The sequence below is a fragment of the Musa acuminata genome, chromosome BXJ2-1, assembly GCF_036884655.1.
Source record: "Musa acuminata AAA Group cultivar baxijiao chromosome BXJ2-1, Cavendish_Baxijiao_AAA, whole genome shotgun sequence".
NCBI lineage: Eukaryota > Viridiplantae > Streptophyta > Magnoliopsida > Zingiberales > Musaceae > Musa > Musa acuminata.
In genome coordinates this window covers 5,880,797-5,902,232 of record NC_088338.1, presented here as the reverse complement: position 1 = coordinate 5,902,232, position 21,436 = coordinate 5,880,797, and the positions used below count along the sequence as shown (strand labels likewise).

Below are 21,436 nucleotides of genomic sequence, written 5' to 3'. Positions count from 1 at the left end.
AGTTTGGTGCTTATTTTTTAAGTAGATGCATCGTGTACGTGTATGAGATGATGATTTGTATGATTAGAACACATGCGGCATTTCGATGCTTATGATGATTTGTATGGTTAGGACATTTGGTATTTTGATGCCTATGTGCTAGGAGATGCACATAGGCATCAAAATACCATGTTATGCACGAAGAGATATTTTGCTCGATTATGATGCATTAAGTGCTTTGATATTTATGTTATAGGGAATGTATCATGAATAGGGAAATTCTATGCTTAGTTAGGGTGCGCTAATTTGTTCACACATCTAGGTTGTTTGATTGATTTGATCGAGGAGGTCAAACATTCTTTCTTTCTTTCCTCTAATAATGTGAGTTAAGCATATTTTGTTCGACAATGGTGGTCTAATATTTTTCATCATATAAGGGTGGGTTAGAAATCTTTGATCCGACAAGTAGGCCAAGCATTTTTAGGCCAACGAGATAAGAGATTTTTTGCTTGCGAGAATGGATTAAACATTTTTTGCCAAATGAGAATGGGTGAAACATTTTAGGTTGTCATTGATGAAGGCATGAAAGCGTATGGAAGGATGAGGGTCGGCCACTTTGCAATACATGGAAGCACGAGGAATATGGGTGTATCACTCCCTATCATTTTTTATAAGGTGGTGGGAAAAGCCAAACATATGTGGGCATCATAAGTAGTGTATAAAGTCATTTAAGTCCTAAATATCACATGCTGTATGTGATAGGTGCTTCCGTCAAAAGTTTTTAGAATGTGAAGATGAGAGTTGGGAGAAATATATTTCTTTTGTATCAGTTGGGTGAAAGATTACTAGTTCCGGAGATCAATTTTGTTGAGTTCTTTCTCGAGTCATATCTTGTTTCTCATATCATCAAGATACTTATCTTTGGTAGAAGTTTATGTAAGAATTCATCTCATGGGTTGAGTGTGCCTCAAGTTCATGTTGATACCAAACTAGATCATTGTCCTTGCAACTCTCTCGATTGTCATTGGCATTGCTGACCTAGGGCTCTCCATAGTGTTCAACAATAGTTCCGATATGGTGCAGCTAGAACTTTATATCATGATTGATGAGTCATTAGGTTTTATGTTGCTACTAGTTAATTATAGGAGACGGTGGATGATTGTTTGCATAATCTCAAATAGAGCTTGCACTTGGTAAGTCCAAGGAGGGTCTCAAGAAGTTGGTCTGACCTACTTTCAAACAGAGAGCTAACTTGTGAGATAATTTGATTACAGGCAAGATGGTGCCTTAATAAGTTTAATTCTAACAAAAAACAAAAGGGTGAGTTTTGAGTATTTGTGATAAGAAAGTAATTAAAGAAAGCATGGTTTATAGCATTTATTCTACATTCATCATCAATCATGAAAGATTAAAATATCATGCTGAATATTCTATTTAAATATCATGCTGATTTAGCAATCATATGTGTTGAGTTTAAGTTAGTTATAGATAATTGAATATTATTTTCTATCTATTGCAATTTGGGGTAGAGGTTTGTCTCTACTGAAGGATAAGGTATTTGCTAGAAACTCAATAGTTGTTATCTATATTAAAAATGAGTATAGTGTGCTATCTCTCGATGCCTTCGTCCAAGATGAATGCATGAGACACAGGGGATGTTTTGCTAAGTTAAGGTGCATTGCATGCCCTGATACTTTTGTCTTGGATGGATGTATCTTGTGTAAGAAGATATTTACTTAGTTGGAGAGCATTGATGCTTATATCCTATGTAGATATGTTATGCATGAGAGAGATGTTTTGCATAACTATAGCTGTCGTCTTGATACTTATGTCCTAGGAGGAGGAGGATGCATCACATATAAGATGTTTTGTTCGATTATAGTGTATCAAATCTTTTGATACTTCAAGTTTTATGAGATACATAGAAGATGCTTTGCTTAGTTAGAGTGTATCAAGTGCTTTGATGATTATATCCTAAACAGATATAGTATGTGAAGTGAGATGCTTCCTTAATGAATTAGAACACATTAGGTGCTTTGGTATTTATGTAATGGAGAATACATCATATACATACAGTGAGATGCTTTGTCTGATTATGATGTATTAGATGGTTTAATATTTATACCATTGAAACATATGTAAAATACTTTACCCGATTAGGAAACATTAGACACATTGGTCCCATTAGTGGTTTGATTGATTTGACTAAATCTGTTATGTATTTTCTTAAGATAAGAGTGGGTTAGCAAATTTTTTGTCAGATGAAGAGTGGTTGACCATTTTTTGGTGTTACAAGTGTGTTGGGTATTTTTGACCCAACGAAAATGGGTAGAACATTTTTGGTTTGATGAGAGCAGGCTATGAATTATTAAGCTGATGTTGGTGGTTTAGACTTTTATTTTTCTGATAAGAATGAAAATAATTTTGGCCTGACAAGAATAGTAAGATGTTTTTGGCCCAACAAGGAAGCCTTTTATATATTCATATTATTAATATGTAAAAGTAAGAGGTATTCTAGTGGTAAAAAGCAACTAGAGGATGATAAAGCATATTTTAGGCTCAAGATACGTCATAGTTGATGTCACACCTCAGATCAGAATTCGTACCAAGACGTTGTTCGACCCGCGTACCACCACGCTCGGACCAAGAAATGCTTATCAACATCCCGTCGCAAGGGCCCGACCTACCTCGACGTCCAGCTCAGCCGACAAAGAACTTCCAACATTGACCCATGGATCAGACCGTACTGACTCACTAGCCACAATACATTTGTTCACATATCATATTTTAAGCCTTATGAGTGCAAAAAGGCACATTTTTAAAATCGTAAGTGTCAAAAGCACCCTACCCTAGTTTTGAGCTACTCGAGAGAATTGTTGGTGATAGTTTGACCATAGCTTGGTTCAAATTAGAACCGAATTGGCTCAACGATTTGTTGGTTCTAAACCGAATTAGAATTATCTCTAATGAGTCAATTCCAGTTCGTGGGTTTGGGAAATCGAAATCGATGATTCCAATTAGAACCTTCAGTTTTATGATTTAAAAATATTAAAAAAAGGCTTGATCGACCGTTGAGGTTCAAATGGTTGGCCAAACAGTAAAATAGTTGACCCGACAACTAAGGGGCAAATGACCAATTTATTCCTCCCAATAATCATATAACAAATACTTTTAAGGGTATTTTGATTATTTCATAATCAAAAATATAAAAAGATAAATTTATCCCTTCCAATAGCTTAATAACATCTAGGTTTAGGGGAATTTTAGAAATGAAAAATCACATAATCCTAGAAATACCCCTTCAAACCTCTCATGGCACATTTGACTAAGCATTCATAATATGCTGTTAGGCTCTCATACGCTCTCTAATCACTTTTTTAAGCTCTCTCCCTAAAGCCACTACTTCACCGAGGAGCCTTTCAAAAGCTCGATCGTGGCACCTCAAGAAAGCCAACTTATTAACGTTGAGCCGGAGCTAGAAGAATTCGATACGGTAGCCAAAGTAAATTCAAACATCTTTAAGTTGCATTTCAACAAGGCTTGAAATACCAATGACTCCTATGTCATATGTAAAGAGAATGATATGTAACTTTTCACAAAGAAAAAACACCCAACATAAACTAGTATGAAAAAAAGCCAAGCACAAATTTTTAAATACCCCACTAATATCATTTTTCATTAATTTGTTGTAAAAACTCATGACACATTAGATAGATTATTTTTTTATCGAATATTTATTTTAATTTTGGTAAAAACAGGTCTGTTTTATTGATTGTTGTTAAGAGATTTGAATCCCATTATCCAACATGTACACCTAACCGCACTTTACATAATCTTAAAAAAAGATTTATAGAATTTTTTTTTAGCTTTTGATGATTATATTTTTATTTGTCTTGATATTTAGAGCGATCACCAATAAATGCAGTCCTATATTGATATCACATGTCATTACCATGCAAAAATAAGTTATTATCTTTAGAGTTTTTGATGAATGATATATTAATATTTATAGAATAACAAAAACTATTTTAGAAGAGTATTATTTAGTTTTACATTTTTTAATTGGTTTAGACTATGCAGCCACAAATACCGCATCTATTCCTAAATTACTAAAAAAGTGTGTCAATCGACTTTTGATGATATTTTTTTATTTATGTGTACAAGAATGTGTATGATCTCTTAAAACTTTTTTTTTCCAATTAAAGAAGTAATTTCATTCTTGTTGGTGAACCTTTACGCCATGGCCGAGGTGTCAGCATAACTCGGTCCAATCCCAATTGCATAAGGTTGCCCACGCGGATGCTCGGGTCACGTCGAGGTCGGGTCGGGTTAGGTCCAAGCGTCGTCTCCCAAGCGCAGTTCTCCCTCGGTGGGTTGCTGTTGCTTCGTTTCCGGTTCCTGCACAAAGGTCGAGGTCAGGAGAGGGATTTCCCGACTTGATCCCTCCGAAGTTCAAGTCATTGTTGCGGAGTTAAGGGGAGTTGAGTGTCCTTCTCTCCTGATCAAGGAGGGTTCACTTTTATACTTGCAAGGATGAGTTGGTCGTATAGAGTCAATTAACTGCGACTGACTTCTCGGGCGGTCGACTTAAGCTTTTGTGCGAGCGATGACCGACTTGCACGGATCGGCGCTGCACGACGTCGCCCCGAGCTTTCCAGGATGACTATACTGTGATGATGTCGTTTGTACGAAAGGGGCGACGAGCGGTTGCCCGCCACGTGTGTGCTACGCGCCATATTAGACTTGAAGTTCCACGTCTACATTGTTGTGTCTGCTTGCCTGGGTCCACATAGGTGATACCAAAATGTGTCGTATCATTCTCTCCCCCCCCCCCTCCCCCCCCCAAAGAAGCGTGCCCCGGGTTCCTTGTGGAGGGGCTTGGGGCATGGTTTGGTGCCTTTCGCTGGCTGGGTTGGCTGTCATGTTGGGATTGTTGGTTCAGATGTTGATTGATCATGAGCTTCGATTCGGGAGCTAGACTAGTCGAGCAGCATAACTCGAGGACTTGGTTAGCCGAGCAACACTACTTGAGCATAGGACTAGGCGAGATGTGACTAGGACATTGGACTGGCCCCGAGGCGTGGCTCGGGCATCAAAATGGCCGAGATGCAACTCGGACATTAGATTGGCCGCAAGGCATGGCTCGGGCATTAGACCGGTTGAGATGCAACTTGGACAATGGACTAGCAACGAGGCGCGGCCGATATGTGACTCGAACGTTGGATTGGCCACAAGGCGTGGCTTGGGCATTGGACTGGCCAAGATGCGACTCGATCATTGGATTGGCCGCGAGGGCCGAGATGTGACTCAGACATTGGATTGGCAATGAGGCATGGCTCGGACATCGGAATGGCCGAGATGCGACTTAGACGTTGGATTGGTCATGAGGCATGTCTTGAGCATTGGAGTGGTCGAGATGTGACTCGGACATTGGACTGGTTGAGATGCGAATCGGACGTTAGACTGTCCGCGAGGCGTGGCTCGGGTATTGCATTGGCTAAGATGTGACTCGGATATTGGATTGGCCGAGATGCGACTCGGACGTTAGACTGGCCGCGAGGTGTGGCTCGGGCATTGCATTGGCCAGGATTTGACTCGGACATTGGACTGGTCGAGATGCGACTCGGACGTTGGATTGGCCATGAGGCGTGGCTCGGGTATTGGACTGGCCGAGATGTGACTCGAACATTGGATTGGCTGCGAGGCGTGGCTCAAGCATCAGAATGGCTGAGATATAACTCGGACGTTGGATTAGTCGCAAGGCATGGCTTGGGCATTGGATTGGCCGAGATGTGACTCAGACATTGGATTGGCCGTGAGGCATGGCTCGGGTATTGGACTGGTCGAGATATGACTCGAACATTGGATTGGTCGTGAGGCGTGGCTCGGGCATCGAAATGGTCGAGATGCGACTCAGACGTTGGATTGGCCGTGAGGCGTGTCTTGAGCGTTGGACTGGCCGAGATGTGACTTGGACATTATTTGGTTGAGGTGCACGACTCAGGCACTATTTGGCCAAGGGGCACAACTCGAGCACTATTTGGTCGTGGTGCCCAACTCGGCCATTGTTTGACCGAGGTGCACCACTCGGGCACTATTTGGCCGAGGTGCACAACTCGGGCACTATTTGGCCAAGGTGCACCAATGAGGCATTGTTTGGCCGAGGTACACAACTCGAGCACTGTTTGACTAAGGTGCACCATTGAGGCACTGTTTAGACGAGGTGCACAAGTAGGGCACTATTTGGCTGAGGTGCATAACTTGAGAACTATTTGAGCGAGATGCACCAATGAGGCACTATTTGGCTGAGGTGCACAACTCGGGCACTGTTTGGTCGAGGTGCACAACTCGAGAACTATTTGACCGAGGTGCACCATTGAGGCACTGTTTGGCCGACGTGCACAACTCGGGAACTCTTGACCAAGGTGCACCAATGAGACACTGTTTGGCTGAGATGCACAACTCAAGCACTGCTTGACCGCGGTGCATCATTAAGGCACTATTTGGCCGATGTGCACAACTCGGGCACTGTTTGACTGAGGTACACCAATGAGGCACTGTTTGGCCGAGGTGTACAACTCGAGCACTATTTGATCGAGGTATACCATTGAGGCACTGTTTGGCCGAGGTGCACAACTCGGGCACTATTTGACTGAGGGGCACCAATGAGGCACTATTTGGCCGAGGTGCATAACTTGGGCACTATTTAGGCGAGGTGCACAACTCGGGCACTGTTTGGGCGAGATGCACAACTCGGGCACTATTTGGTTGAGGTGCCCAACTCGGACACTGTTTGACTGAGGTGCACCAATGAGACACTATTTGGCCGAGGTGCACAATTCGGGATTGTTTGACTGAGGTGCACCAATGAGGCACTGTTTGGCCGAGGTGCACAACTCAGGCACTGTTTAAACGAGGTGCACCATTGAGACACTGTCTGGCTGAGATGCATCACTCGGGCACTATTTGGTCGAGGTTCACAACTCGGGCACTGTTTAACCGAGGTCCACCATTGAAGCACTGTTTGGCCGAGGTGCACAACTCGGGCACTGTTTGGCCAAAGTGCCCAACTTGGGCACTATTTGGTTGAGGTGTCCAACTCGGGAACCATTTGACCGAGGTGCATCAATGAGGCATTGTTTGGCTGAGGTGCACAACTCGGGCACTGTTTGATCGAGGTGTACCAATGAGGCACTATTTGGCTGAGGTGCACAACTTGGGCACTGTTTGACCGAGGTGCATCAATGAGGCATTGTTTGGCTGAGGTGCACAACCCAAGCATTGTTTGGCCGAGGTGCACAACTCGGGCACATCAAGGCATCCGAAGTGTCGTATATGGCCATCTGGGCCCGAAATGCAGTGACATGCTTCGCTGGGTTGAAGCTACCGTCATAAGGCTCGAGTACAGGGAGGCAGAAGTTTTGCGAGGTCAGCTTGTCCTGAATCTCCGCCACAAATGGGGATCCTACTAGGGGAGCATCGCTGTGCTCTTCCTTGGATTTGTTAAACTCCTATTCAACCCTATCAAGATGTCGATTGACCGAGCGTAGCTAAGCCCGGAAAGTGTTCGTCGAATTGGATGATAGCGTGTCGGGCTCAGGGGTGCTCGAGTAGGATCGTCGAAGGTTTGGAGCATTGTCCTCGGGTGGCGGCCTTGGATTCCTTGATAGCTCTTCGGGTGATGGGGTAACATCCGCTGTGACGAGCTACTAAGGGGTCGTCGGTGGCGCGAGGATAGGAGCCGATAGATCTCGTTGCGACTATTGAGGTAACATTGACTGTTAGGCAAGTTGAGGAACAAGGGAGATGATGGTCTGCATCATTCTTGCCTGGGCTTGAACTTGATGCATGAGGCTAAGGAACTCCTCGACAGAGACAGGAAGTTGTCCCATGGTGGCCCCATGGGGTGACAACCTAGGGTCAATGAACAGCCACCAATAGCGGCTCGGGGTTGCAATGGGGGCATTTTCTTCTAGGCTCGGAGGAGCTGGGAGTTGTCCTCTGAATCCGAAGGTTAAGCGCGTTAGGAGTGGCTCCTCTCCAAGGCGTTCGCCTAGATTGCTTGGCTGGGGATGATCATATGATATTAGGACCCTCCTTCTAGTGCCAAAATGTTGGTGAACCTTTACGCCGTGGCCGAGGTGTTAGCACGGCTCGGTCTAGTCCCAGTTGCACAAGGTTGCCAATGCGGATGCTCAGGTCACGTCGACATCGAGTTGGGTTAGGTCCAAGCATCATCTCTCGAGCGTGGTTCTCCCTCGGCGGGTTGCTGCTACTTCATTGCCGGTTCCTATATAAAGGTCGAGGTCGAGAGGGGAATTTTCTAACTTGACCCCTTCGAAATTCAAGTCAGTGTTACAGAGTTAAGGGGAGTTGAGTGTCCTTCCCTTCTGATCAAGGAGGGTTAACTTTTATACCTGCGAGGATGAGTTGGCCGTATAGGGTCAATTAACTACGATCGACTTCTTGGGTGACCGACTTAAGCTTTTGTACAAGCGTTGATCAACTTGCACGAATTGACACCATGCGGTGCCGCCCCGACCTTTCCGGGATGACTATACCATGATGATGTCGTTCGTACGGAGGGGGCGACGAGTAGTTACCCGCCATGTGTGTGCTACACGCCACATCGGACTTGAAGTTCGACGTCTGCATCGTCGTGTCTGCTTGCCCGAGTCCACGTGGACGATACCAAAATGTGTTATATCAATTTGTATGGGATCGTCCATAAGGAAAGAGTGGGTTAAATTTTATAAATTAAATGAGAAAATACCAAAAGATTTCCTAAGGATGTTGAATTCTATCTATTAGTTACTTCAAAATATCTTTTGAGTATAAAGAATTATAATATACTTTTATTGCAAATAATGTAGATAAGCTAGTTTATATCCACAACATTAAAATGCTTATGAAAGAATTTTAAAAATTTTAATTTTTTTAATAATGCTACAAATACTTTATCTGGTACTTATATCCTACTTCTCATATATTTGTAATTATTTTTATTAATATTGGTAGTAATTTAGAATAATATCAACATAAATATGATTTAAATATGACTATCATGAGAATGAAATCAGGATAGACAAATTATTTTCTTGAAATTTCATCAATTTATCTAAAAGTTTGTGTTTTTAATCCTCATACTAAATAGATGGTTTAAGTGATCATTTTAGTATTTATTATGAAAGTTTAATAATGTAGTTGATATTGGTGATAAAATGAGAGAAATAAAAAACTGATCATTAAATTATATAGGCTATTACAATAGACAATAAATTATCTCCAAAACTCTACATATACGGATTAAATTAGCAAGAGTAATAAAATATGTATGAGAGAGAAATTACTATTAAGGAGATTATCACTCCGAACTTAATATTTATCTAACAACTTATTTTGAGTTTTATGAAAACACTACAGTTATAGAATTTCTCATTTTTGAATGGTAAGCATGAAATACAATAACCTTTCTAATGTTAGCAATGATTGTAAGGTAAATATTACTAAGTTCGACGTCAATGATAGCATGACCAAAGCTATGAAACGAAACCAAGATATCATCTATGAAAAAACTAATTAAAACAATTACCTATTCAACATATCAACCGAAGGGATGATGAGAACATCCAACACGAAGCGATTAAAAATTTTATAATTTTACTCTTTTTTATATCAATATTTTTTTAATGTCATTATACTTATTATAGTTATACATCTATTCTTCATAATTTTATAAATAAAATTATGAAATTTTTTATATTTTAATTTTTTAATAAAAATAAAAAATTAACGATTCGAACTAGAACTAGAACTAGAACCAATGGTTCTAGTTCCAAGATTGGTCCTGTTAGGAACGGGGTCGACACTAAAAGGGGGTGAATTAGTACAGCGGTAAAATCACGTCTTCAAAAACGTTTTATTTTGATAAAACTGGTTTCGTAAAGATATTAACTTGAAATTGTTCGGAAACGTAGTGAATGAGAAATTCAGTTTGCAATAAACACTTATCAATTGGTTTTATCATCAAGAGACGAGATGCAACAGGTCCTGGGTAGTTGGGTTTCAGTTTCTGATTTTGAAATATCAAAAAATAAAATTATTGATTTCGGAATCAAGATCGTCCATTTCAAAATTAAGATTAAGGTCAACGCTAACTAACAAGGTACGGATCGGGCGAAACGATCCTTGAGCTAGTTGGGCTTGCTATTAACCTGATCACAGCTAGTCGAGTGGGTTTGGATCATCAATCGAAAAGGATACCAACCAATTAAGGGAGGGAAAGATGCCTGGAATGGTGATAACATAAAAGTATTTATGTTATTAATATATTAATATAAAAGTGATACGACTTAATTGACAAGCAATCATAATTGAACACGTGGTATTCAGTTGCATAGCCTCTTCCCTACGTTTCCATGTCTGAGAAGAACATAATTCTTCATTTACATCTCCAATTTCTCCAAATATTCATTCTAGTCGGTGATATCGATCTAAGTATATGGTTTGATAGAATCAATATTTCAATGAACAAAACACAATCTTCATTCAACAACATCATCTGTGCTTGCAACACTGTCTGCGGGAGCTTCCATTCGGATGTAGTCGTACATGACTCCTTGAAAAGGGCTTTGGCACCGCGTCTGGGTTAAGAAGATGATGTTGTCGCCTTCAAGAAGCCAACTGCTCTCCACATCGATGCTGAACAACCAGTACAACCCATGGATTCCTTGTCTGGCGATCGAGTTGTCTCTCCCAATTAGCCTTGTCGTGAAGTGTGCAGGCTGCACTCTTGGGTTGTTGAATCGAACCTTCAAATCCAACAAGAACACTCATGTCATCACCAACAAGAAGGAGGAGGAGGAGGAGGAGGAAGAGAGGATTCAGACATACTTGTAGCTCGGATAGGTGGGCAGCTGCAAGCGCCACTCGAAGCTTGTAAGGTCCATTCGGATGCACACTATCGAGTCGAAACCTTATCTGCCATGTAGTGGCCTGATGGGAACCCTGCCCATCCTTCCTGCAAGAAACGTAGAAGAGCTCAAAAAAATGAATTCAACGTATCTTCACAGATGAGAGATCAGAGGAAGTAAACGAACCTGGTAACTTGTGCGTAGAACCAGTCTTTCCTGTAGTCACTGACACCAATTGTATAGATCAGATCTCCATCAGGATACAGATCTGCGTATCTCTCCCACAACCCATACTGCCTGAACCTGAGATGAAGAAGAAGAACACCAAGGAATTTTGGTGAATGAAGTGCTGCAACCTCAAATGCAGTGAAATCAAAGAACCCTCAGATTTGTGCAACCTATCAGAATGATCCACATAGAGTCTGTTGGTATGTTTAGGGTCAGGATCTGGGACGAAGAACTCCGCAGCGGAGCGATCGGGAATGCCGATCTCCCACAAGGTTGGCCCATCTCTTGGTGGATTATACACAAGGCTACCCAGATTGATGTGGTTTCCTGCTCAGATTAATATCATCAGATTCATGAAATTGACAGAGCAGAAGAACAAGAATAGCACAACAAACATATCATACTAACCTGACGTTACGGTTATGTTTAGACTAGATTTGTAGTCCCCAATAAAACCAGGAACCCATGCATAAAGGTTGTACACTCCAGTTCTGACGTTCTTGATGAAGAAGTTGCCGTTAACGTCTGCTTTCACCCAGAACTGGTATCCCTGCAACACATGATGGTGATCATTTTTAGCTCGGATCATGACAGGAACTTGCTTGAGCATGATCAATAGGTCCGGAACCTTGCTTTCTCTCTGCCAAGATCCGGCTTCTCCTGGTGAAGCCAAACCAACAAAAGCAGCATTCCCATTTATGTATTCCTTACTGATGTGCCTGACACAATAATATATCCTCATCGGAACAGAGATCACTCCACATTATGAGGCACAGTAAAATGCTCGAGGAAACAGGAAAGTGCTACATACTTGTCTAGAACAAGTAGTCTACCAGAAACAGAACCTCTCTGCTCGCTCTTGTGGAAGTCCTCTGAAGCAGGAAACTCGTACGGCCACTTCTCCACTTCAACCTGCATCTGAATCAAGAACAAGAAAGCTCAGTGTAGAGTCTCGTGCATGTGTCTCAGGGCTGACAAGTAGAAGGAATTCAAGTACGGAATGACTACCACATAGGATATAGTTTTCGATGGGAAAAGAAGCAAGATGGCCTACCTGCTTCTGGGCGTCTTCCCAAAGAAGCTTTGGATCCGATTTGTCCGGAGCAGAATTAAGATATATGAACACAGGGCCAAACACCTTCTTCCAGTATTCTCCGTTCCTGAATTTAGGCACAGTGTCCACCCCGGAGTAATGAGAGCTCACGAACATCTAAAATTTGTGAAGAAAGGATTCGTATCAAACAATTGAATCTGGCTTGGGAGGAAGATGGAAGATCTTGCAGGTGATTGAGGCACTTACAGAAAGGGCGGTAGGACCAACATGAGATGTCAGATCCTGCCTCACAGGTCCTCCTGACTTAAACTCATTGCTTGGGGTGATCACCCAAAACCCTACGGAAGGATCAGAAGAAATCCATCCATGCACCAAACTGTCCTTGTTCTCACTGGAATACTGGTATTTGTCATCCACCTATGCAATTATTTGGCAGATTCAGATGCTGCATGATCACTCTATGAACTGCGTAAATGGAAGCATTCAAATGTAGACCTCTGTTTACCTCCCCTCTCAAGGTTGCATTGATTGGATCAGTGAGTCGGACTGCTTCAGGGTATCCTAACTTTTCTGACCTTCCTTCCCCGCGATCATCAGGCATTGGCATGATTCTTTGCCTGTTGTCTGCAATGGCCATGTAGTGAAACCTGTTTCGGAGAATAAGTGTTTCTGAGGAAGCTAGTAACACAAGAAAAGAACAAGCTTACGATCTACATCATGAACATTAAATGGTCAAGAAGAAAATTGCATGAAGAAAGGTGGAGATCATGTACTTGTCCTTTCTAAGTTTGAAAACCACCCTGGTCTCTCCTAGATTGAAGTCGGGCCAGCCTTGAAGGTGTTCATATATGGCGTAGGTGTAGAAGCCTGAGCTGCCTCGCAACATTACAAACCTACAGAATTATAAGCACAATCTCAATTATTTAGCCGACAAGTATTTGCTTCTTGACAAGCGCAGAATTTGCGTTGCAACCTTTTGTCGATGTTTAAAGGCACGAACTTGCCTCGGTGGGACGGATCCCATTTTGTTCTGAAAGAGACCTCAACATGGTTTGCATCTTTCTGCACTACGTCAAACTCTGTTCCGAGTATTCTGTAACCCAATTGAAATGGTAAGCAAAAGCTAAAAGGTTAGGGGAGGAAGAGAGAGATGAGCAGCTACACTCACTTCTGAAATATGCCAGAATCTCGATCTGATGGATTCCAAACAAGATCCCAATACCTGCGCATCACCAGTGGATGATAAGATCGATATGAATTTGAGGGATCAAAAAAGATTAATTTCAGCTATATATTAGCATACCCTCTTCCGTCTTCTTTTTCCTTAACTTCGTTTACATTATCAAGTCCATGGTATCTGACTCCCGTAATGGAACCACCGGGCTTCGACAACGTGAGTTGGACGATGCCATTGTCCAATAAAACCTCCAATTCCACTTCTGTCAGACACATCGCTCAAACTACTCCGAACCATTGACGATACAAAATGGATAGCTTACATGTTGGCGTTCCACGTGCGCCGTCACATCGGCGGCAAATGAAGTTGGTAAGGATTGCACTGCATGCAGTGGTGACGGATTAAGAGAGGGTATAAGGAAACAGCTGATGCAAGTATGGTGTATCTCTGTTAGCTTCTACTCACATGAAGATGATGCCATGCAAGGCCGTGCGAGCGAGAGGCGTTTGTGAGGTTAGCAATATTGCCACGGGCTGCTGCTATCTGTATTCTGTATGCCACGAGTTGGCTGGGTTTCCTTTGGCTCGCGGTCAAAGTATTATGGGCGTCCCTGCAAAGATGAAGACGGCGGTGGGTGCTATATGAATCACGTAGCTTTCATGCGACAATTGGGTGTATGATATGGCATCCCAATTTGAAAACTTCAGGAAGGAGTCAGAATCCGATTGGTTGCAAATAATTATTGTATATATATCAATTGCCTTACATAGTGCTTGGAGAAACAAATTTATCCATTTCAAAGTAAAATGCCAGTCTCAAAAACACGACATCTATTGACTGCTAAAAAATGGATAGGATGCTCTGGATGACTCTATCTAAGATGAATGCAACCGAAGGAAGGAGGATTAGAATGAATCAAGTATCTCGATTCTTATGTTCTGGGTGGATGCATCGAAGATGTTTTATTTGATTAGGATATATTAGGTTATGATATTTATGGCTTAGATAGATATATCATCATATATGAGTAAATTCTTTGATTGAGTAAATTAAATCGAATGCTTTAATTCTTTCATTCTAATTAGAGATATCTTGCATAATGAAGATGTTTTATTTTATTATAGCACATCAAATATTTTTATTTCTTATTTCCTAGGTACGCATGCCATGTGTAGGGTGATGATTTGTCTAACGAGGATGCATCGAGCATTTTGATGCTTTTGTGTCGAGGGATGTGTTATAGTGAGATGCTTTGCTTCATCAGAATGCATCAAACACCTTGATATTTATGTTATAGACAATCACACTGCATGAAAGGGGATGATTTGCTCATTAGATGTTTTGATATTTATGTCCTGATGAACACATTATGTATGGGTCGATATTTTTCTTTCCAAAGAGAGTGGGTCAAAGATTCATTGTCGCCTTGTCTAAGGCGAATAGTCTTCTATTTTTTATCATATAAGGTTGGATTGAGCTTTTTTTTTTATTTTATCCAACAAAAATGAGTCATACACCCAATGGAATAGGTTAAAGATGTTCTTGGTGGTCTTTTGGCATTCTAACAAGAGAAATGGAGATGACTTTATGTCATTGATGAAGGTATGAATTAAGTATACTTCATGTTGAACATTTTCATGCAGCCATAACTAATGGCTCGTTTATGACTTTTGATGAACTAAAGTTCAAACCTTTTTTTTTTTTTGCTACCTGTCACAAAGGATGATACGGAGGAAAATAGGAGTTCCATTACCGACACCTATCGTCATCTATGTAACTTCATGTAAATCATCAACTCCATTGTATCTGACTCCCCTAATGAAACCTCTAGGCTTCGACAACATGAGTTGGATGATGTCATTATTCGTCACAACACTATTGTCGTACTAAAAAAAAAGATTATATAATCTTATTTAATTGGATAAATTATATTATAGATCTGATTGGATTCTAAATATAATTAGTCTATGAGAAAATTTTTTAGAAGATAACTTAATTTATAAACTCTTCTAATCATTTATCATAGATCTTTTACTCTTATTTATTTATCTAGATATAACATTTTAGATTATCGATCTATTCTATTTCTCTTTAGTCATTATTTTATTACTGATAATGGTCTATAAAAGATAATAAGAGAGAAGAAGGATAGTCTAATTCATCTCTTAGATCAAACTACGGAGTGTATTATTGGATTAGATAAAGTTATTCAGAATCATATTAAAAGGTATGCACATCTAATAATCTTCGATCTATAATTATTTGATTAAACTTATTCCGCATAATAGTATTATCATAGTTTTTTTTTTCTTATGATTGGTATCAAAAATCAAAATAACTTAGATCATAAAAGAATTTTAGCCCTATTTATGTGATTAGACTTGTTCATCGTTTGAATTACTATTTTAATTTTAAATTAATATTATTTTCATTTAATTTATGATATGGGAAGAACCACTACGCTGCCTGATTTTGGTCAGATGACAGATTATTGTGGACGATGTGGCGGCACATCCCGTCAAATAGCTAAGACATCACTTGAGACGCCTCCAATAATATTTAGTTTGGACATCTTCCAATAGTAATTGCGATACAGAATTAAATGCGTACACGACAAAAAAAAAAGATCAGAACATATCTTTCTTAATTTACGTCACGAAATATTCATGATACTCAATATGATATCGATCCAATTATTTTGTTTGACAGAAATAATGTCTGAATGAACATGACATAATCTTCATTCAGCAACATGGACTGTGCTTGAGACTGTGTCATGCGGGAGCTTCCAATCGGATGTAGTCGTACATGACTCCTTGAAAAGGGCTTACAGACCGCGTCTGGGTTAAGAAGATGATGTTGTCACCTTCAAGAAGCCAACTGCTATCCACATCGATGCTGAACAACCAGTACAACCCATGGATTCCGTGTCGGGCGATCGAGTTGTCTCTCCCAATTAGCCCGGTCGTGAAGTGAGCAGGCTGCTGCACTATTGGGTTGTTGAATCGAACCTTCAAATCCAACATGAATGTCATCACCAACAACGAGGAGGAGGAAGAGGAGGAGGAAGCAAGGATTCAGACATACTTGTATCTCAGATAATGCGGCAGATGCAAGTGCCAGTCGAAGCTTGTAAGTTCCATTCCGGTGTACATTATTGAGTGGAAACTTTATCTGCCATGTAGTTGCCTGATAGGAAGCCTGCCCATGCTTCCTAGATAGGGTGGCGGCAGAAGAAGTCATGCAAGTGAGGTCAACATGTCTTCGGAGAACAGAGATCAGAGGAAGTAAACGAACCTGGTAACGTGTGCGTAGAACCAGTCTTTCTTGTAGTCGCTGACGCCAACTGTATACATCAGATCTTGATCAGGATACAGATCTGCGTATCTCGCCCACAACCCGTACTGCCTAAACCTGTGATGAAGAACAACAACAACCAGGGGATTTAGGTGAATGAAGTGCTGCAACCTCAAATGCAGTGAAATCAAGAACCCTTAGATCTGTTCTACCTATCAGGATGATTCACATAGAGTCTGTTGATATATTTAGGATCAGGATCTGGGACGAAGAACTCCGCGGCGGAGCGATCGGGAATGCCGATCTCCCACAAGGTTGGCCCATCTCTTGGTGGCCTATATACAAGGTTACCCAGATCGATGTGATTTCCTGCTCAGATTAGCATCATCAGATTCAAGAAATTGAGAGTGTAGAAGAACAAGAATAGCACAACACGTCACATACTAACCGGAGGTTACGGTTATGTTTACACTAGATTTGTAGTCCCCAATAAAACCAGGAACCCATGCATAAAGGTTGTACACTCCAGTTCTGACGTTCTTGATGTAGAAGTTGCCTTCAACGTCTGCTCTTTCCCAGAATTGGTATCCCTGCAACACATCATGGTGAGTATGTTTAGCTCGAATTATGACAAGAACTTGCTTGAACATGATCAATAGGTAGGAACCTTGCTATCTCTCTGCCAAGATCCTGCTTCTCCTGGTGAAGCCAAACCAACAAAAGCAGCATTCCCATTTACGGAATCGTTATTGGCGGGCCTGACAGAGTAATGTATCCTCATCAGAACAGATATCGTTCTACATCATGAGACACAGAATATGACTGAGAAATCAGACAAGTGTTACGTACTCGTCTACAACGAGTAGTCTACCGGAAACAGAGCCTCTTTGCTCGCTCTTTTGGAAGTCCTTTGAAGCAGGAAATTTGTACGGCCAGCTTCCCTCTTCAACCCGCGCCTAAATCAAGAACAAGAAAGCTCAGTGTAGATTCTTGTGCTCCGTATCCAGTCTTTGAGTGGGAGAAGAATGTTAGAGAACACTTTATGCTCCAAGGAAATCACTATCATATACAGTAATAATAGTTTTCGATGGGAAAAGAAGCAAGACGGCCTACCTGCTTCTTGGCGTCCTCCCAGAGAAGCTTCGGATCCGATTTCGTCGATGCAGAATTAAGGTAAATGAACACAGGGCCAAACACCTTCTTCCAGTATTCTCCGTTTCTGACTCTAGGCACAATGTCGTCCCCGGTGTAATGAGAACTCACAAAGATCTGAAATTTGGGGACAAAGAATTTGTACCAAACAAGTGAACCAAAATCAGTGCATCTTTTCTCAAACATTTTGATGCAAATAAGTCTGCAAGGTGAAAGATATCGGAGGCACAAGCATGGTACTCACAGCGAGGGAGGTAGGACCAGCATGAGATGTCAGATCCTGCTTCACAGGGCCTCCTGACTTAAACTCATTACTTGGGGTGATCACCCAAAACCCTACGGAAGGATCAGAAGAAATCCATCCATGCACCATACTGTCCTTGTTCTCACTGGAATACTGGTATTTATCATCCACCTATGCAATCATTCGGTAGATTCAGATGCTGCGTGCTTGATCATTGCTATTAACTGCATGATAAGATAATTCGAAAGGAGACTCCTTTTTTACCTCCCCTCTCAAGTCTGCATTAATTGGGTTAGTGAGTCTGACTGCTTCTGCGTAACCCAACCTCCGTGACCTTCCGGCCTCGCGATCTTCTGGCATGGGCATGATTCTCTGTCTGTTGTCTGCAATGGCCATGTAGTGAAACCTGTTTCACAGAAGAAGTGTTGATGAAGAACAAGCTTAGGATCTACATAGCGAACATTACATGGTCAAAGTAGAAAATTGCACGAGGAAAGGTGAGGATCATGTACATATCCTTCCTAAGCTTGAAAGCCACCCTGGTCTCTCCTAGATTGAAGTCGGGCCAGCCTTGAAGGTGTTCATATATGGCGTAGGTGTAGAAGCCTGAGCTGCCTCGCAACATCACAAACCTACAGAATTATAAGCTCAATCTCAATTAGCTACCCTTCTAGTGTTTGCTTCTTGACAAGCACAGAATCTGCGGTGCAACCTTTTGTCGATGTTTAAAGGCACAAGCTTGCCTCCGTGGGAGGGATCCCATTGTGTTCTGAAAGAGACCTCAACCTGGTTTGCATCTTGCTGCACTACGTTAAATTCTGTTCCGAGTATTCTGTAACCCAATTGAAATGGTAAGCAGAAGCTAAAAGGTTAGGGGAGGAAGAGAGAGATGAGCAGCTACACTCACATCTGAAATATGCCTGGATCTCGATCTGATGGATTCCAAACAAGATCCCAATACCTGCATCACCAGTGGATGATAAGATCGATATGCATTTGAGGGATAAAAAAAGATTAATTTCAGCTATATATTAGCATACCCTCTACCGTCTTCCCAGTTCTTAACTTCCATTACATTATCAAGTCCATGGTATTTGACTCCCGTAATGGAACCACCGGGCTTCGACAACGTGAGTTGGACGATGCCATTGTCCAACACAACCTGCAAATCCATTTCTGTCGGACACATCGCTCAAACTACTCCGAACCACTGACCAAACAAAAAGGATAGGTTACATATTCGAGTTCGACGTGCACCGTCACACCGGCGGCCGGACGCAGGTCGTCTGAGCTAGCGAAGCTGGTAAGGATTGCACTGCATGCAGTGATGACGGATTCAGAGAGAGGGTATAAGAAACAGTTGATGCAAGTGTGGTGTATCTCTGCTAGCTTCTACTTACACGAAGATGATGCTATGCAAGGCCGTGCGAGCGAGAGCCATTTAGGAGCTTAGATGGCCACGAGTTGCTGCTATGTGAGTGAAGATCCCCCTCGAGCTTGGGATAGGTAGCAGCACCGTTGGTTTGGGTTTTGGTTGAAGTATTATGGGCGGCTTGAAAAGATGAAGAAGGAGATGCGTGATGAAGCACGCAGTGGTATGCCGCAACACTCAATTTTTTGAGATGAACGGGCGATCAATGTTGTAACGATGAACAGCTACACTCAATTTTTTGAGATGCGGAATGAACCAATTAGCATCCCAATTTTTTTCTCTTTCTTAATTTCCTCTCTTGTTATTTTTATCATTGTTTACTAAACTGCTGCAAATATTTTATCAAATTTTTTTATTAAATTAATTCTAATTTATAATCAACTATAGTTAATATATCCTAATTTATTTTTTTTAATATTATCGTACTTGACATTAAGAAAGAAATTTAAACCCGATTATTATTTTGGAATAAGGATTTTTCTATAACGGAGGGTAATATCCCTTTCATAAATTCAAAAATTATTGCTTAAATAAATAAACAATTATTGCTAAACAATTATTGCTAATGTGAATGCAACATGTAGGCAGAGATTATTTTTGAATGCTTTCCTGCTTATCTCAAGGTCAGATATATGATTATATTTTGTTCGACAAGAGTGGCCTAATATTTTTCATCTTTCAAGAGTGAGTTAAGAATCCTTGATCCGATAAGTAGGCCAAGTATTTTTAGGCCGACAAGATTAGACATTTTTTGCTTGCCGAGAGTGGATTAAACATTTTTGGCCGAATGAGAATGGAAGAAACATGTTTAGTTTATGTCATTGATGAAGGCATGCAAGAGTAGGAAAGGATAAGGGTCAGCCACTCTACAAACATTTTGGCATAGTTAGCTTGATACTTGTTCATGCCTTGATTGATGGCTAGTAAGGCTATTGTAGCACAATTTGAAAATATATTCTTAATAAAATGGAGCTCAAACATATGTGGGAGTGTGGGAGTAACACTCCCTATCATTTTGTTATAAGGTGGTGGGAAAAGCCCAACATATGTGCGCATCATAAGTAATGTATAGTGTATAAAGTCATTTAATCCCTAAATGTCACATGATCTATGTGATTAGTGCTTCCGTCAAAAGTTTTTAGAATGCGATGATGAGAGTTGAGGGAAATATATTTCTTCTGTATTAGTTGGGTGAAAGAAAACTAGTTCTAGATATTTAAGTCGAATCTTGTGTCACATCAACAAGATACTTAATCTCCTGTAAAAGTTTGTATAAGATAGGACTCATCTTATGGGGCAAGTGTATCTCATGTTCATGTTTATGTCACACTAGACCATTGTCCTTTTTAGGAAGTAGTTATCACTCTATATTATTATTGACATTGTGGATCTATAGCTCCTTATAGTGTTTACTATGGACAATAACTTTACATTGATGTGTTATTTTTTATTGATCGATAACCATAATCAGAATTCAATCAATCTATAAAATATCTTATCCAATTAAATATAATCATATAATCTAACAAATCAGTAAGTTGAATTCTAGTTAATTATAGATAATTATATATCATTTTCTCTCTAGTGCAACTGGGATAGGGATTTATCTATGTTAGAGCACAATGCATATGCTAGAAACTCAACAGTTGTCCGTCTACATTAAAAATGGATAGAGCATTCATCTAAGACGAATGCATAGGATATAGGAGATTCTTTTCTAAGTTAAAGTGCATTGTATGACCTAATGCTTATGCTGGGTGGATGTACCATGTGCAAGAAAATGTTTGCTTGGTTGGAGAGCATCAGATGCTTTGAGGCTTATATCATATATAAATGTATCATACACCCAAGAGATGTTTTATATGACTAGCATATACGTTGCTTTGATGCTTATGTCCTGTTAGGATGAATCACATATAATATGTTTTGCTTGATTATAGTACATCAAGTCTATTGATAC

General features: G+C 40.8%; 2 protein-coding genes across 2 annotated transcripts; both read right to left on the bottom strand.

The window, feature by feature from the left end:
* Window positions 1–10,504: 10,504 nt before the first annotated feature.
* On the bottom strand, window positions 10,505–13,060 carry LOC135598040 (probable rhamnogalacturonate lyase B). The gene is made up of 11 exons (XM_065091563.1): window positions 12,948–13,060; window positions 12,680–12,821; window positions 12,421–12,591; window positions 12,175–12,330; window positions 11,932–12,038; window positions 11,749–11,839; window positions 11,529–11,670; window positions 11,291–11,447; window positions 11,079–11,195; window positions 10,873–10,999; window positions 10,505–10,790 (listed from the first exon to the last, which is right to left on the bottom strand). Exons 1-11 carry the CDS (start codon window positions 13,058–13,060, stop codon window positions 10,524–10,526), a joined length of 1,590 nt encoding a protein of 529 aa, XP_064947635.1. The 3' UTR covers window positions 10,505–10,523.
* Window positions 13,061–16,125: 3,065 nt separating this feature from the next.
* Window positions 16,126–19,218, bottom strand: LOC103989069 (probable rhamnogalacturonate lyase B). Its single transcript, XM_065091562.1, has 14 exons — window positions 19,085–19,218; window positions 18,952–19,005; window positions 18,757–18,876; window positions 18,557–18,676; window positions 18,309–18,450; window positions 18,045–18,215; window positions 17,762–17,917; window positions 17,498–17,604; window positions 17,316–17,406; window positions 17,097–17,238; window positions 16,861–17,017; window positions 16,649–16,765; window positions 16,439–16,565; window positions 16,126–16,362 (listed from the first exon to the last, which is right to left on the bottom strand). The coding sequence occupies exons 1-14, from the start codon at window positions 19,216–19,218 to the stop codon at window positions 16,126–16,128; spliced, it is 1,875 nt and encodes a 624-aa protein (XP_064947634.1).
* Window positions 19,219–21,436: the final 2,218 nt, after the last annotated feature.